This window comes from Crocuta crocuta, unplaced genomic scaffold, assembly GCF_008692635.1.
Source record: "Crocuta crocuta isolate KB4526 unplaced genomic scaffold, BGI_CrCroc_1.0 scaffold17, whole genome shotgun sequence".
NCBI lineage: Eukaryota > Metazoa > Chordata > Mammalia > Carnivora > Hyaenidae > Crocuta > Crocuta crocuta.
The window spans coordinates 3197939-3213868 of NW_027532041.1; the positions used below are offsets into that span (position 1 = coordinate 3197939).

At 34.0% G+C, this 15930-nt stretch overlaps 1 protein-coding gene across 3 annotated transcripts in view; it reads right to left on the reverse strand.

The window, feature by feature from the left end:
* Positions 1–655: 655 nt before the first annotated feature.
* LEPR (leptin receptor) overlaps positions 656–15930 on the reverse strand; it is a 163810-nt gene continuing 148535 nt past the window's right edge. For 2 of the 3 annotated variants that reach the window (XM_077776273.1, XM_077776274.1), the window contains 4 exons: positions 14659–14754; positions 12950–13055; positions 11977–12052; positions 656–1477 (listed from right to left, as the gene is read on the reverse strand). In XM_077776273.1, the coding sequence (XP_077632399.1) occupies positions 656–1477; positions 11977–12052; positions 12950–13055; positions 14659–14754 (1100 nt within the window). Of the gene's footprint in view, positions 1478–2255; positions 4500–11976; positions 12053–12949; positions 13056–14658; positions 14755–15930 lie in introns of those variants that run through there. The other variant, XM_077776275.1, reaches the window with a different exon arrangement.

The following is a 15930-nucleotide window of genomic DNA, read 5'->3' on the forward strand; positions in this document are numbered from 1 at the left end:
ATTTGATAATAAAGATTGGCTTACTTGTCAGTCTTCAGAAGTACATCCCCCAGCCAGAGCTAAATCTGCAACATTTAGTGGAGTGCCTACCACAGAGTAAGTGCTCAAGGCAAGTTTGTTAAATGGCAAAATCTTAAAATCACACAGTCAAGCAGCACAAAATACAAATACATCACATACTTTAAAAATGTATGAGGATGCCTCTTATGTATACATGTACGTGTGTGTGTATTAATAAGTTGAAAACAAAAACAACTCAAGATAAAACAACCACACCTTTGACACAAGTTACATCTCACAAGTGTCTTTCAAACTTAGGTATAATTGAGAAGATTAGCTCTTTCTACACAGGTCTAATGTTAGCAAAAGATTGTATTTGTTGGGCTTCTTTCTAGCTAGAAACAAGCCACTGGAGACCTTCCTAGTGTAGCTTGCTAATGAAATCATTAGAAGAGTCAGTCTACATTGCCAGACTCTTGAAGACTTTCTCCCATTTTCTGTCTATCCTAGTGAGGACAGATTTAATTTGGAAACAATCACTTTCAAATTTGACTCTGAGATTTTCCTTACTCTCCCATATCCACAAACATGGTGGACAGTATTACACTTCATATGATTCATTGTAACATAAATCTGAGATGTTTCTTGAATGAAATTAGACAGTTAGGTCACACATTGTGTTTTCCATTATCTTCTGAGTGGAACAAATCTGAAATTGAGGCATGTAAGATACAAAAGTCTTCTGATCATTAGTTCCTAAATTGAAATGATTTTCTACAAGTTGTGAGCAAGTGTCCTGGAGGATTCTGATGTCAGTGAATAAACAATGGGCTGGGAAGGGACACAACACTTGTGACTCATCAGTCAAAAACACACCGCTTTCTCTTTTTTTGATTGAGGTGACCCCTAAATAATAGACAGACCTCTCACCATGATTTTCTTCAGGGAAATTTCCCTCAAATTTCAAAAATTCATCCAATCCTTCTGAGAATGGAAGGTGTGGTGAAATTATAGAGGGATGCTGATCTGATAATATAAAAAATGCCTGGGTTTCTATCTCCCATGAGCTGTTAGAAAAAGAATCCTTAGACAGAGAATTTTTGCTAGAGAAGCATTTGCTGACTGAACTGTTTATAAGCCCTTGCTCTTCATCAGTGTCACTTGATTTAGAGCTGCTGAGTAGAGTGGCATATCTAACAGAGGGCTGTCTCCTGTTTTCATCCTCAGAGGTTACCATGCTGCTCTCAAGCTCAGAGAAGTTAGCACTGTGGTGCTGGTCACTGATACAAAGAGAACCCTTTTCAAGATCCGGAGTTGTCAAAAGTAGAGAGACCATAGTTGTTGGCACCATCTCATCTTTATTTTTCCATGATGTGTCAACACTGATATCTTCTGAAATGGTTTCAGGCTCCAAAAGAAGAGGACCAAATGTCACTGATTCTGTGTGCTTGATAAAAAGATGCTCAAATGTTTCTGGCTAAAAGAAAAGACACATTTTAATGCTCAATTGTATTATATTTATTATTATATTATTATTATTATTATTTCCTTCACTATGACATCATGCAGCAATGAAAGTGTAAAAGGCTTACTACCAAAGGACATAAGTCAAGCACACATTGTTTGGCACTTTCTGAAATGGATATGTCAAAAATCAAACAGGAGAGGCATATAAATTAGTGTTTAAAGTGGGATGAGATAGACTTTGGTTTGAGTCCTACTTCTATGACCATGGACAAGTACATTAACCTCTTTGCCTTTTGGTTTCTTCATATGTAAAAAAATGTGTTCAATCAATATTTACTTCCAGGCATTGTGGTGAGAACTAAATTAGAGAGGGTCTGAAAGTGCTCATGTCTCAATAAAGATTGGTTGTTGCATATCTTCTGAAGAATTCCTAATATTTTATAGCAAATTAGGTCTCCACAAACTGAAAAATTTAAACTCAAATGAAAAAGTAATCGAAATAAAATCAAATGAACAAACCTACTAGACCAAAGATAGTTAAAATATCTTTGCCATGACATAAGATGTGATATAAAGATAAACTATCTGTAACTATTGAGGCTTATCTGCCTTACACCATACTGAAAATCTATTTAAAGCCACCAGAAAACAAGAACACCAATTTGTTGAAAACGATGGTGGTAAAAGAGATGATCACAGACTCTTAAATCGCCATTCCTTATATATAACTTCATATAAAAAAAACATACTGTGGAACATGTGGAATGAAGACAAAGACGCGAAACAAATGCCATCATATCTTTTATAAGAATGCTAGTTACATCACAACAAAAAAACCCTGCCAAGCAGCTACAAATCAAGAATCTGCATGTAAAAAGCTCAACTCATACAATGTAAACATTTTGAAAAAATAAATTCAAAATAAAGAACACTGTGGACACATCACATTGAAAAATTAATGCAACTAAATGAAGTGCTACTGAAAATGTGTTCAATTTGTAAATCATACATGTGATTGACCTTTTGAATTTTACAATTTTTAAAATACTAGAATGAATTTAAATTTATTGCCTGAAATAACAGTATACCCAACTATTCTTCATAATAGCAAATATGTTCCATATAAAAACAATTCATTAGCATAGTTCTAAACTCTTAAATGAATATATTGGTGATTATAAACCATAAAGAATAAATATACCAAATGCTAAATATAATAAAAAATGGAATATATCTATATAGATACTAAATGCTGCATAATGATAATCATGTTACCCACAACCTTCTCTGTTACTTATGAACATAATAGATGAAAACTGCTCCTATGCCTTTTTTCTGACAGAAATTTATCATTCGATTTATGATTTGCTTCAAATATCTACTTGCTCATTTTGTTTTTTCTTAAACTTACTACTCTGAGTGTTTTGAATTTCTTAAAATTTAAATGAACCCTAGAAATTAAGATCACCAAATAAAGGAATTACATGCTATCAACATGAAAACAAAAAATACACACAAATAGGCAACAGCATGCAGATGCACATTATGTTCTTCAGATGATGTCTCTGGCATACTTCATGTCCTCTAAAACCTTATAACTGGTAACTAATTATTGATACCAGATAATTTATATGTCTTCAAATGCATTCTGATGGAAGATAATAAGAAATCACATACCCATATATTATGAAAGTATATTTCATCAATGGGTCACAAACCTTTATTAAAAGTATGTGTATTAAAAAATCATTTTAATCATTATATGAACCTAATTTTTAAAGATTTTAGAAGAGTCTGGGAACATATTAAATATGTATTTAGTCTGGCAGGAATTAAAGAATATTCTTTCATAATTTTACACTTAGATTTTACATTCCAATGATACCTACTCAAAGTCAATGAAGGGGAAAAGGACACATTCTTCCTCATTTTTAGTGTCTTTTTTGGTAGCTATGAGTAAAATCTAAGTGTAAGTGACCTAATTTTAGCCTAAATTTGAATATTATTTATGTTAATCAAACACAGGCTTTGGTTTATTTTGAATGTGAGCAACATAACACACTTAGTATGCTAGCATCATAGAGATAGCAAGGGTCTTTTTTTTTTCAGGGAGAAATGTCCTATCCTTGCCATGAACCTTTTGTAAAAGCTCCCTTTTTGCATCACTGTGTACTTCTCTGCCTGCCAGAAGCTCTGGGTGGTTCAGTGTAAATAAATTTAAGAAGGAATTTCACAAAGAGGCTAAATTGGAGACTGATGTGTTTTCTGATCTGGTCAGTCTGACCTCGATATGTCAGGTCATCCTGATATGAACTGTAACTTCCATTGGCCTGTGACCAACACAAACTCTAACTTCTGGCTTTCTTTGAACTGAAAGAAGTTAGCACATAAGCCATTTGCAAGGATACCGAAGATGGAAATTCCCAGATTGATCAAAGTTAGATAGGCATAAAAGCTACAAGACATTCAAAACAACACCTAAGTGGGTCAGTTTATAAGCTCAGCTATCTATAAAAAAACATAAAATGGAAAATTTTGGACATGAAAATATTAACTACTTTTACTGTATTTTATAATTAGATTCATTGTGTTTGGTGTGTCAGAAGTTATAGCTTTCATCTAGTTACAACATTGTCTACTACATATCTGATAATATCTAATAGATACATGGGAAGAACAACCAACAGTCACAATTTTTAATGTTTTATGACCACCACACAAATGACAAATCAAAAGCCAGACACAATGAATATTAATTACTTGTTAAACTTGAGGTGACCTGAAAAGTAATCATATATTCAAACTGCAATGGACTTAGACCTACATCTTGACCCCAAATTTACCCTTCTATTTTAAGTTCTAAATCAGCATCATCCACCATATTTTAATTCTCAATAGTTCAACCAAATATTTTTTTTAGATTTGTCTCCCCTTCTTCAAAATGTGAAAATCTTCTAATACTCTAGAGAATGTTGGGAAGAACTGGGTTCATCAGTAGTGATCATGATTAAGCTTCAAAGAATATCCGTTCTCTGTTTAGATAAAATAAAATAAGAAAGCAAAACAAAAAATCACTCAGAGAGCAAAAGATAAAAGATTTCAAAAACATTTTATGTCAGGCATAGCTTCTGGACTATCAATTCTTCTGTGACACTACAGTAATGTACCTTTTTAGGAAAGAGCAATATTTTGAACTAAGGTAGCTTCTTCTATTTTTGTAAAGCATGCCTTAACATCACACTTTAAGAACCGTCTTGGTGACCCCAGAAAAGGAAAAACTATACAATAATAACAGAATAAAGAGAAAAGAACAAAGAGCTATAAAGATAAATAGGCAGGGGAGAGTGAGGTGCAGCAGCAGAAGTATTAGAGACCTTGAAACAACAAGAAAGAGTAAAAGAGCAGTAAAAAAAAATTTAAAAATTAAGAGAAAGAAGAGCTGAAATATTGAAGAATAGAATAAAAGAATGTTATCATGATTTCTCTAATCTAGGGGGGAAAATCTAAGAAACCATCTGGTCCACGTGTCTTATTTTTAAAACAAAATACTGGACAAGTTACAGAGCTAATTAAGGCAGAGTGAGGACCCTGACTTAGTTCTTTATTTTCTTTCAGTCCAACAATCTTTCTACAAAACAATGGAAAGATGAAAAGATATCCTAAATCTAAACAGGCAGGAAAACATGTTATTTGTTTTGCTTTTTCTACTTGCTGTGTTAGATTTCACCTGATTAATTCATTCTCTCTTCTGGCTCCTTACAACCCATGGGCATGTAACAAATATTAAGAACACGAAAGTAAACCAAACTGAAATCATATTTTAGGGGAGTGAGATAGACACTTCTAAGTGTACTAATATGCTCCTAAACAGAACTTTCAACGCAAAACTGCACCAGCTCTACCCACTTCTGCAAGGCCAATTTCAGACCTGCTCTGCCTCAGATCTGTGAGGCTGGTATTCTGAGAACCTGCATATCTTTGAGCTTCTTCTTTGGAAGCCTAGAGCAGACTGAGGAATCTTGGATGGTCTTTGAATCACAAGGAAAAATCCATTTGGTTTTAGCTTTCCTATTCCTAAAGTAAGTTGTTAACTGGAGTACACTGTTGTGAAGGACAACCAAGAAATGGGGTTAGATCCCCAACCACCCAAAAAAATTACAGATGATTTAGACTTAGAGGAAGAAAATTATAGATTAGGCAAGAATGCTAAAGAGAAAGATAAAAAACCAAATTGGTTACAGTCTTTTAAACACTCTGAAATTTGCATTCGAAGAAAAGCAAGTCTATTGCTTTTCAACTTTTGTTTAAGATTTTGATTTCTATATTTATGTTTTATTTTTAATTTCTTTTTAAGATTCTGACTTTTAAAGTATCAAGAGAAATGGTGTAGCATGGTATTCTGGTTCAAGATAGCAGGTTGAACACATTTATCTCCCATCTTTGTAGAACTCTGTTAGAATGAAAGAGCACAAACAACAAATATATACCACAACACAGAAGATCACCTGAGAAGGCAAGAGGGAATAAGATGTTGAGTTCACTTCTAAAAGATGGAAAACAACCAGAAGAGTGTAGACCAATGAGGATGAGCAAAGAAAGCTACAAACCAAAGTATCTCCAGAACAGGCTGTGGCTGAAGAGAAAACCAGTTTGTCCAGTTGAGTCCAGTTGAAACGGTGAGTGAAGAAATGGCAGGTAAAAAACACAGGAAGATATGAGGGAATGGGGCTCTTCCAGGTCTCCACTGTACACAGAAGAGTGTTTATATTACAACTACCTTCCACACCCAAATTGAGGTTTTGTTTTCCAAGCAACTGAGGAGATAGCCAGGGAGTTACCAGCAGCTGTGGGTTAGTGTCTGTGAGTATATTTTTCCTCAGCTAGCCAGAGCCCTATCCCAAGGCAACAATCCCTGCCTATCAATGGGCTTATCTACTGTTTCATTCTAAAACATTAAAGGAAACCAAAGAATTACTAGATATTTGGGGAAAGTCTGACATTAAAAAAAGAAAAGCCAATATAAACAAGAAGAAAATACGATCCTGCCAGAAAGGGAATTCAGAGATAAGGAAGAAAAAAGAATTTTTCAAACAATGATCCTTAAATTGGTACTTCTAGTATGACTTAAGAAAATAACATATGCATAAAACCAAACATAATACTTTGGAAAGAAAGCTTGCAAATTTACGAATGTAATAGTAAATAAAAGTTCAACAGATACACTAAAAGAGTAGCATACAACAAGGTCTCAAATGTAAAATAAAAGACAAAAAAGAACATACTAAAGAGATAAAAAATATAGAAGATCTATGCCGAGGGTTCAACATCTAACAACTACATATTCTAGAAAGAGAGAACAAAAGAAATAGGAAAAGAGGAAATCAGCAAAGAAATAATATAATTTCTTAGATATGACAGAAGACATGGAATTGAAAGTGTCTTCAAATGTGACCAAGTTAAATGAAAAAGAACTTCCCAAGACCTCTCACTGAAATTTTAGAACACACAAATGGGGAGACTGTTTAAATGCAAGAAAACTGCAAGTAACCAGTGAGGAGTAAAAATCAGAATGGCATCTGACTTCTCAGAAGCAATACTGGGTGCTAGATGATGAGACAGGAATTGCTTCCAAGTTGAATTGAAAAGATTTGTTTAATCTAGAAATTGACACTCCACCAAACTATTGATCAATGAAGGCACAATGAAAAGAATTTCAGGCATGTAAAGACTCTGACGTAGCACATAACATTTTTTAGGGGGTTACTTAAGGATGTAGTTAATCAAGAAAGAGGAAGGAAAGGAATTTAGGAAGCAGCAGTCACTAGAAACCAGTTAAGGAAAAATTCTGGGTGATGGCTTGTAAATATTTTAGAAAACACCTTATCCAGACTGAAGTAGGAGGATATAGGGTTTCCTGGGCAGAGTACACTGGGAAAAGGTGTCCAGTGAAGAAGCTTGTACAATAGCAGCACAGAGAAATTCAAAAACACTTTTAAAGAAGCAATTAGTGGGGCACCTGGGCGGCTCTATCAGTTAAGCATCAGACTTCAGCTCAGGTCATGATCTCATGGTTCAGGAGTTCAAGCCCCATGCCGGGATCTGTGACAGCTCAGAGCCTGGAGCCTGCTTCAGATTCTGTGTGTCCCTCTCTGTCCCTTTCCTGCTCATGCTCTGTCTCTTTCTCAAAAATAAACACTGAAAGTCTTCTTAAAAAGACAATTAGAAACACTAGAAAAAGCAACAACAACCTCATAAAAACTAAAAATGAAGCCAATTAAAATTTGGCAGAATTTTGACCAACAGGTGAAATATTTCTAATATCTTTTTAAAAATATATTCTCCTGGGACACTGGAACTACCAAAAAATGTATCACATATATTACATGTTCTTCAAGGAATAGTGTTTACATACCCATAGCAATGTAAGTGCAGTTTATTGACTTTCTATTTTTTAAAATGATAATAGGACAAAACATGTGTCAATCCTGACTTAAAGCATAGAGTTCTATTTACATCAGCTGGGAAGTGGAGAGAGAAATGGGGGTAAAGGTAAGAGTGTTAATGTCTTTATTTAAATATAAAGCTCCCTAGGAGGAAAGCTCCAAGATGTGGTCTCTACTGATGGAAATAAATGGAATTTAAGAAGATTCTTCTGAGGTTGCAGAGTAATTACTGAAAAAATTGAAAAAAAGTGACACAGTATGTGGTAGGAGAGTGGGGAAAGAAGGGAAGGAAAAATATGCATATGAGTAAATATTCATTATAGCCAGAAATCAATTGATAATGTCTATTGTTCCCTCATGGTGTAAGCATATTATTTTTAGAAATATAAAGGTGACCTGCCAGAAAAATTAGAAGCAATCCAGTTTAAAGTAATAGCATTTGAAGAGCAAGTCTAAGGGTAGGTAGGGTGGAAGAGGAGACTGTACTTTGCAATAAATCCTCTTCCATACTCTTCCACTATTAAACCATGCACATTGGCCAAAAGCTAATGCAAACCTTATTTTTCTTTAATAATGGGACTTTTATATACCCAGAGAACAAAGAGATTTATACAACTATGTTTCTTGCAGCACTGTTTGTAATAAAAAGAAAAAAGCTTTTAAACAACTTAAATATCCATAGAGGGAATGGACATATGAATTATGATATATTTATAGGATGGAATACAATGGGCCAGTCCACATGGGTAAACTACATTAATGGCATAAACATGGAAAGACCTCCAAAAACAATACTGAGAACAAAAATAACTTTTGAATGATATGGAAGGCACAATAACAGTAATTAATTAATGCCAAAAGTATTATTGTTTTTGGTCATGGACATACAGATACAGATGTAGGAAAGTACAAAAGTACAAACTAGACAAATACATACTATATTCTTGAAAGTTGGTATGCCTAAAATGGGTAGGAGGGACCCAAACAAATGAGAGGAATAAGCAGGACAAACTTTATCTGTAATTTTTATGAATAAAAAATTTGAGGCAAATATGGATTTTGATTAATTATAAACCAAAGGGAATGAGAATGATAGCTTAAAAACCGGAAGAGAATAATTTTAGGGAACATTTTAGAAACCAGGTTGGATGTCTAAAGAATTATAAATATAGATTACTTTCATAAAAACCAATGTTCAAAATAATCTGAATGTGAAGAACAAATTCAGGGAAATACTTCATGTAAAAAATTATTATCTCCTTAAAAAATTCTCTTTGTTTTTAACAATGGACTAGCACAGTATGTTTGCTTTGCAATACATTGTGGGGTTTTTTTGTTTGTTGTTTCCTTTTGTTTTAGAATGGGACATATCACCTTTTGCTTATCCATTCAGCATTTGATGGACATTTGGCTTGTTTCCACATTTTGGCCATTATAAACAATGATGCTGTGAACATTCATATATAATTTTCTGTGTAAATACATGATTGCATTTCTACTGGATATATACCTAGCAGCTAAATTATTGGGTCTTTTGGTAATTCTATGTTTAACTGTTGAAGAACTGTTAAGACCATTTTTCAAAAGGGCTGCACCATTTTTTGAAGTTTATTTATTTACTTTGAGAGAGAGAGAGCGAGAGAGAGCATGAGTAGGGGGAGGGGCAGAGAGAGAGAAAGACAGAGATAGAGAGAAAATCCCAAGCAGGCTCCATGCTATTAGCACAGAAAGGGCTGCATCAGTTTACATTCCCACTGGCAGTGTACGAGTTCTAATTTCTCCACATTCTCACCAATATTTATTATCTTAAACATTTGTTTCCCAAGATTCAAGCAACATCCTAGACTTACATATAAATACTCACTATGTGTTTATTGAGTGAATGAATGAATTAATGAACAACAAATAAATATATAGGGCTGAAATATCACTATAGCTACAAAAAGTGTTACTGTATGAATTCACAATAGAAGAGAGGGGAGAGGAATAAATATTTTAAGAATTTAAAAAAATCATGACTTCTGTTTAATGAAAGGGGACCCCATGGCTTATAGCAAATAAGGGCATAACTGAGAGAGGTGGGGGGCTGGTTGGACTCAAAACAAAGTGAACTTTCTATAAAGAGAATGATCGTCTTTAAAATTAGTGCTGCCTGGTCTGAAGATAAGACAGTATCATTTCTGCTTAATGATTACAATTTAATTGTTTGCACTGTTAGATCTACAATATTACATATTTGTTCATTTGTTCACTGATAAGCTGGAAAGCAGTGTTTTTCTAACCTCAAGTCGTAATAGGCCATTAGTACGTGAAATCAATGTACTGGGCTGCAACCAGTATTTTTAAAACAAAATAGAATTTTAAAAATAGCACTGCATATAATAAAATCATTTTGAATATCTTTTTTCAGTTTTGCATGTCTTCATCTATGCATGTACTAGGCTGCAAGGTAAGATGTTTTTCTTACTGTGGGTCATGTTCAAATAAAAAAAAAAAAATTGAAAGCCACTGCTAGAGAACAATGACTAACAGAATAGGCTCCATAGTGAGACAGATGGGCAAGCCAAGCCTGGATCTAAAACAAGTCACCTAATCACTATAAGCTTCAGGTTTTTTCTTCTATAAAATGGAGATAATGATACTTACCACAGTGTAACTGAAAGAATAATAATTTAAAACACCTAAATATGTAAAATAATGATAACTAAAGGTTACTGAAACTTTACTATGTTACAAGTACCATCATCTTCAATCTCCAAAACAATCTTATAAGTTCTATTAAACTTCATTTTACAGGAAAGGAAACTGAGATACTGCAGATTGAAGCAAAAATCTTAATGCGTATACAACTATGTATCTCAGTGATTTGCACATATATAAGCAGACACTATTATGCTTCCAGCAATGCTTTACTGAATCCCTACTTTCTTTCATACTTTGCATGCAGCAGGAGTTCAGGAAATATTTGTGAGAGGTAAAATACCCCCCAGGAATTCAGAGCATTCTTCACAATAAAATGCTCTGGGAACTTAGAGGGGGAAAATTCTTCTGAACTACTTTTGTTAAAGGAAGGTTTGGGGAAAAGGACCTAGAAGAGCAAGGTCTTCACTGATGTGGTAGGGTCTGTAGAGGTAAAGGGCACAGGAAAGGCATGATCAAGGCCCAGGGACAGAAGAATTAGGATATGTAAGTTGATAAAAGATTATAGAGAGAAGTCATTGAGTACTAGCTCAAAGGGACTGTACTTTATCTTGTAGCTAAAAGGAAACCAGGGAAGACTTTTCAACGGTGACTAGTAATAAAGATAGAGTCATTGAGAATGCTTAATAACCTCCATATGATTGCTGTTTAAAACATCGTGCTGATATTTGGACCCGAAAACTAAATTCTATTTTCTCAATTTTATGGGTGGAAAACCAACCTGGCTTCAAGGAAAACTCTAAGAATTAATAAAGTATTAGTTAAACACTGGAGGTTTCTGATAAATTCTATTATACATGTTAAGGACAAATTATTGTATTATAGTTGACTAATTCATAAAGTATTTTCGCTTGAAAAAAATATGTACTTAAATGTTAGCTTCACTATGATAATTATATTTTTCAGGTATGGTGTTTGAGGACAAAATTATTTATATGGTTTTTAGTTGATTTAAATAATTATGGAGATAATTACAGGGATTAAAAATATTGATTTCAACCTTTACCTAAAGACAATTAATTTATACCATAAAAGTATATCCAAATATCTGTTCTTCATCAGATTCAAGTCTTAATATTCTAATATTTATTTTATTATATACTGTGATACAGAAAATGTATATATATATTTAATGCTCATAAACTATCTACTGAATTTTGTTTCATCCTGGTTTCAAATCTCTGCATCTTGCTATTCTTGAAAATATGTAATAGATTAAAGAGAACTCATATTTAAAGGAATACAATAAGATTTAAACCTTATCCTTAAAATATTTTAAACCTTAATAATGTTTGATGCTATATAAGGCATACAGCATTTAAATGTAATCTTATATATTTGGTATTAAAAAAATTGAAAAAAGGACCTTCTGAAAATTAAGTCCTTGCGCCCAGGAACAGTTCTTGGGGTTTGGAACATCTTCCCAAAACATCTTTTTCATTCTGCAAAGGATAAATAACAAAACATTCATATTGAAAGTGTTCACAGTTAATGAATGCACAAACTAAAAATTAATCAGCTATGTCTCAGTAGGGCTTGATTCATTTCAGAGGCTATCCCAGGAAGATTTCCACAGAGTTCTGTCTAGATCAAGTCTAATAATCATTATAATGATAAAAATAACCAATGTTTTTTGAAAGTTCTAGGCCAAGGACTGTGCTGAACACTTGGCATGGATTTTTTTGGAGAAAATAATATATTAAAAGTAGCCATCAACTGAATTTCAGAAACAATTCCACTTAATATGGCCCCATCAGCTCACTTGATTGAAAGATATATTCGGATTCTAAAATCACCTGTCTCTCTTTTCTGCTGTAAGACAAAGGTTTCTGTAGAGATTCGGCATGTGCGAAATAACATCATCGGTCCAGACCTCTCAGCACACAGTGATGGGGCATCCACAGAACCGCAAGAAATTCAAGGCTCTTTGTCAAAGTGAACAGACTGGGGAGCCATGCAGTGATGATTTTTAAAAATGAACTGATCATTCCAGGTGAATCTTCATCACTAAAAGTCCTCAACCCAAAATCTACAACTCTAAAAGCCATTTTTGCCATCTCTGAGAACATACTGACTAGGATTTCTTGTTATAAGCCTGTTATTTACTGAATGTATTTACATTTTATAAACGAATTTCTTCCATGATGTTTATGTAGTACTAGCAAAACAGAATGTGGTTTCCTGAAAACAGACCTTTTCTTTTTAGGCTATCTTAATTGTATACTGAATACACATAAACATATTAGGATACTGTAATGTTTCTGAGTTGGGCTTTAAATTAAGGTTTAAATATGTTCAAGGGCTTTTGTCATAGTGATTTTTCACATCAAGTACATTACCTTTGGTGTGATATTAATAACGTTCCAAGCAATAAGATTGAAGAGGAAATAATTATTGGTACAATTACATATAGACCTGCATCTTTCTGGCGTTTTTCAATATCATCTGAAAAAGAAATAGAATTCACATGATTTGGAAGCTTGAGAAAATAATAACATCTTTATGTATCAAAAATTACAACAGACTTTTTTTCTGATTTTATCATAAATCTGCAATACCTTTCAAGATATAAAAAATAAGAAAGAAAATAAACATATGATCACATTAATAAAATGATTTTGTTCAGAATTATGCTTACTGTAATTTAGCAAAACATTTCTTTCAAAATTATTTCTTTGCCAATTCCATTTGATCATGTTAGGTTATATGAGTCAAAGTGTCAGTTAAAGTTGTTCTGATGACTCTCTGTCTCAGAATCTGCTTCTAGAGAAGCCAGCCTACAACACCTGCCAATGTCTACCTTGTTCAGTACACACACATTGACCTTGCTTTTCTTGAGCCACCAAGTGTGCTCACTCCTGAGAAACTTCGCACTTACTGACCCTTTGCCTGAAATGCTCTTCTCTTGTACTTCAGGGCTTGCCCTAAATGTCACCTGTGCAGAGAAAAAGACCAATTCTGCCCATCCTAACTAAAGCACCACATTTTAAAAAAATGTTTATTTATTTTTGAAAAGGAGAGAGAGAATGTGTGAGCTGGGGAGGGACAGAGGGAGAGAGGGGGACAGAGGATCTGAAGCAGGCTCTGCATTGACAGCAGAGAGCACTACATAGAGCTCGCACTCACAAACCATGAGAACCTCAGCGGAAGTCAGTTGCTTAACCTACGGAGACCCCAAGGGGTCCCTAAAGGACCACATTTTAACGCATCTTACTTTTATTTTACTGCATGACACTTCCTTCTATCTACTGTTATATTATACTTGATTTGTATACTGTCATTCCCATTAGAGCGCTGGGGTTTAAGCTTCATGAGTACAGAGACTGATATTTACTGTTCAATCCCCAGTTCTTGTGCATAACATGTATTTGTCAAATAAAAATGAATGATTTTTTTAATAATTATTTTAATTCTGAAACCAGGCAAAATATTTCTCTCTTGAAACTTCATCATTAGGTTGTTTGGATTTGAAGACAATGTGAACAGTAACAGCAAAATCAAAATGTTGATTCTCCAAGCATGAGATGAATCAGAAATTTAATAGGAACAATGAATTTATTTCTATAACCACCTCTCCAGCTTTATTTTTACAGGACAAAACGTTTCCTTTAAAAGGCTGATTAAAATTTAAAGGCTCATTAGTATGCACCCCCATACACATTGTTTGGGGTAGATGAATTTATATGAATTATACAGAAAATTAATATTTTTCCAATTAGTCTTTCAGATGATATATGTTATTGTACAACTGCATATCTCCCTTTATTTTGTTTCCATTAAATTTTGTTTCCATTAACTTTTTACCCAATTTGAGACTGAAAATTTTAATTTCCAGTAGAAGAATGCAATACCATGCTTGGTTATTCTCCTTCTTACTACCACCAAGGAACCATATACCATTACTGTAATCACTCCCTGACATATCTATGTAAGACTCTGAACTTTTCCATGACTTCATCAGAAAAAAAATAATCAGATGGCAGTTAAACTGCTAACTGAGTAGGAAACCACACATCTGTATCAATAGAAACCAAAGGAAAAATTTTACCTTGGGTAAAACTATCAATTATCTTCGGTTTCCCCACTCCTTCCATAAATACTGGATAAAGACTGAATTGATACTTCTCAATAGGGATAAAATGATCTGAGGAGAAAAATTCATTAAAGGGTCATTCCTACTGAATTAATATTAATGAGTGAAACTGATATAAAAACTTTTAGGTGACCCTCCTATATTTCCACACATAGAAATCAGTTGTTATTTATGGATTGATACTGATGACTAAGAGAGTTTCAAAAATAACCTAAGCATTCCAAATTCCCCTAGTAATAAACAATAATTTTCAAATAATTTTTGAAAATATTTCCCAGAGACAGAGGATTGCAATTTTCAAAGGCATGTTCCAATGATTACCAAATTGTTCCAGGTCACAGAATATGAGCTTCCAGTTTCCCTTTCCAGGACAAAATGCCCAACCTCCTCTCCCATATCCCCAAAGCTAGCATAGCTTTCATAGGCATTTAGCTTACTTAACTTCCCTATTCAAGACAGCTGTGAGACTAAAGTCTTATGAAATGCAAAGAATTGCGGGGGGAGGGACAGGAGACCCTTGCTTATCCAGGGGTCCCTCCATCAAGGGAAAAACCATCTGTATAGCAAAGCTCAAAACAAATCTATCAGTGATGTATCATTTTATAAATGTTAATAATAATATAAATATTCCACAAGGGACCAATCTCTTTGAAGCCTAAATTATATACTCCCTTGGTGTAAATAAAGGCACAGAGAATACTCATCTGGACAACAGTGATAATGAACTGAATTTAGTTCTCTATCAATCGTTTCTATTTGCCCTGATGCTAGGGTATTTGGAGTGAAATGAAAGTATAAGTCTCTGGAGTGATACCATATTATAGGATCATGGTAATCATTAGCTTCCCTACTTAAACCTTACTCAGACATGGAGATACTCTATTATGCACTTTAATTGCCTCCTGGTCTGGTCTATTTTGGGGAGTTTATATTGCCTATATCACCAACTCCTACATTTTTAGACCTTCAGCCTGGCATTCCAATTCTCCACTAGTGGCATTATATGTTGGTACACAGATTTGGGAAAACAATTTAGTGGTAGATATTAAAACCCATTAAAAAATAGTCTGGGGTAGCAAACCATGAGAGACTCTTGAATGCTGACAAAAACTGAGGACTGATGGATGTGGGGGGAGGGGGGATGGGCATGGAGGAGGACACTTGTGGGGATGAGCACTGAGTGTTATGTGGAAACTAATTTGACAATAAACTATTAAAAATAAATAA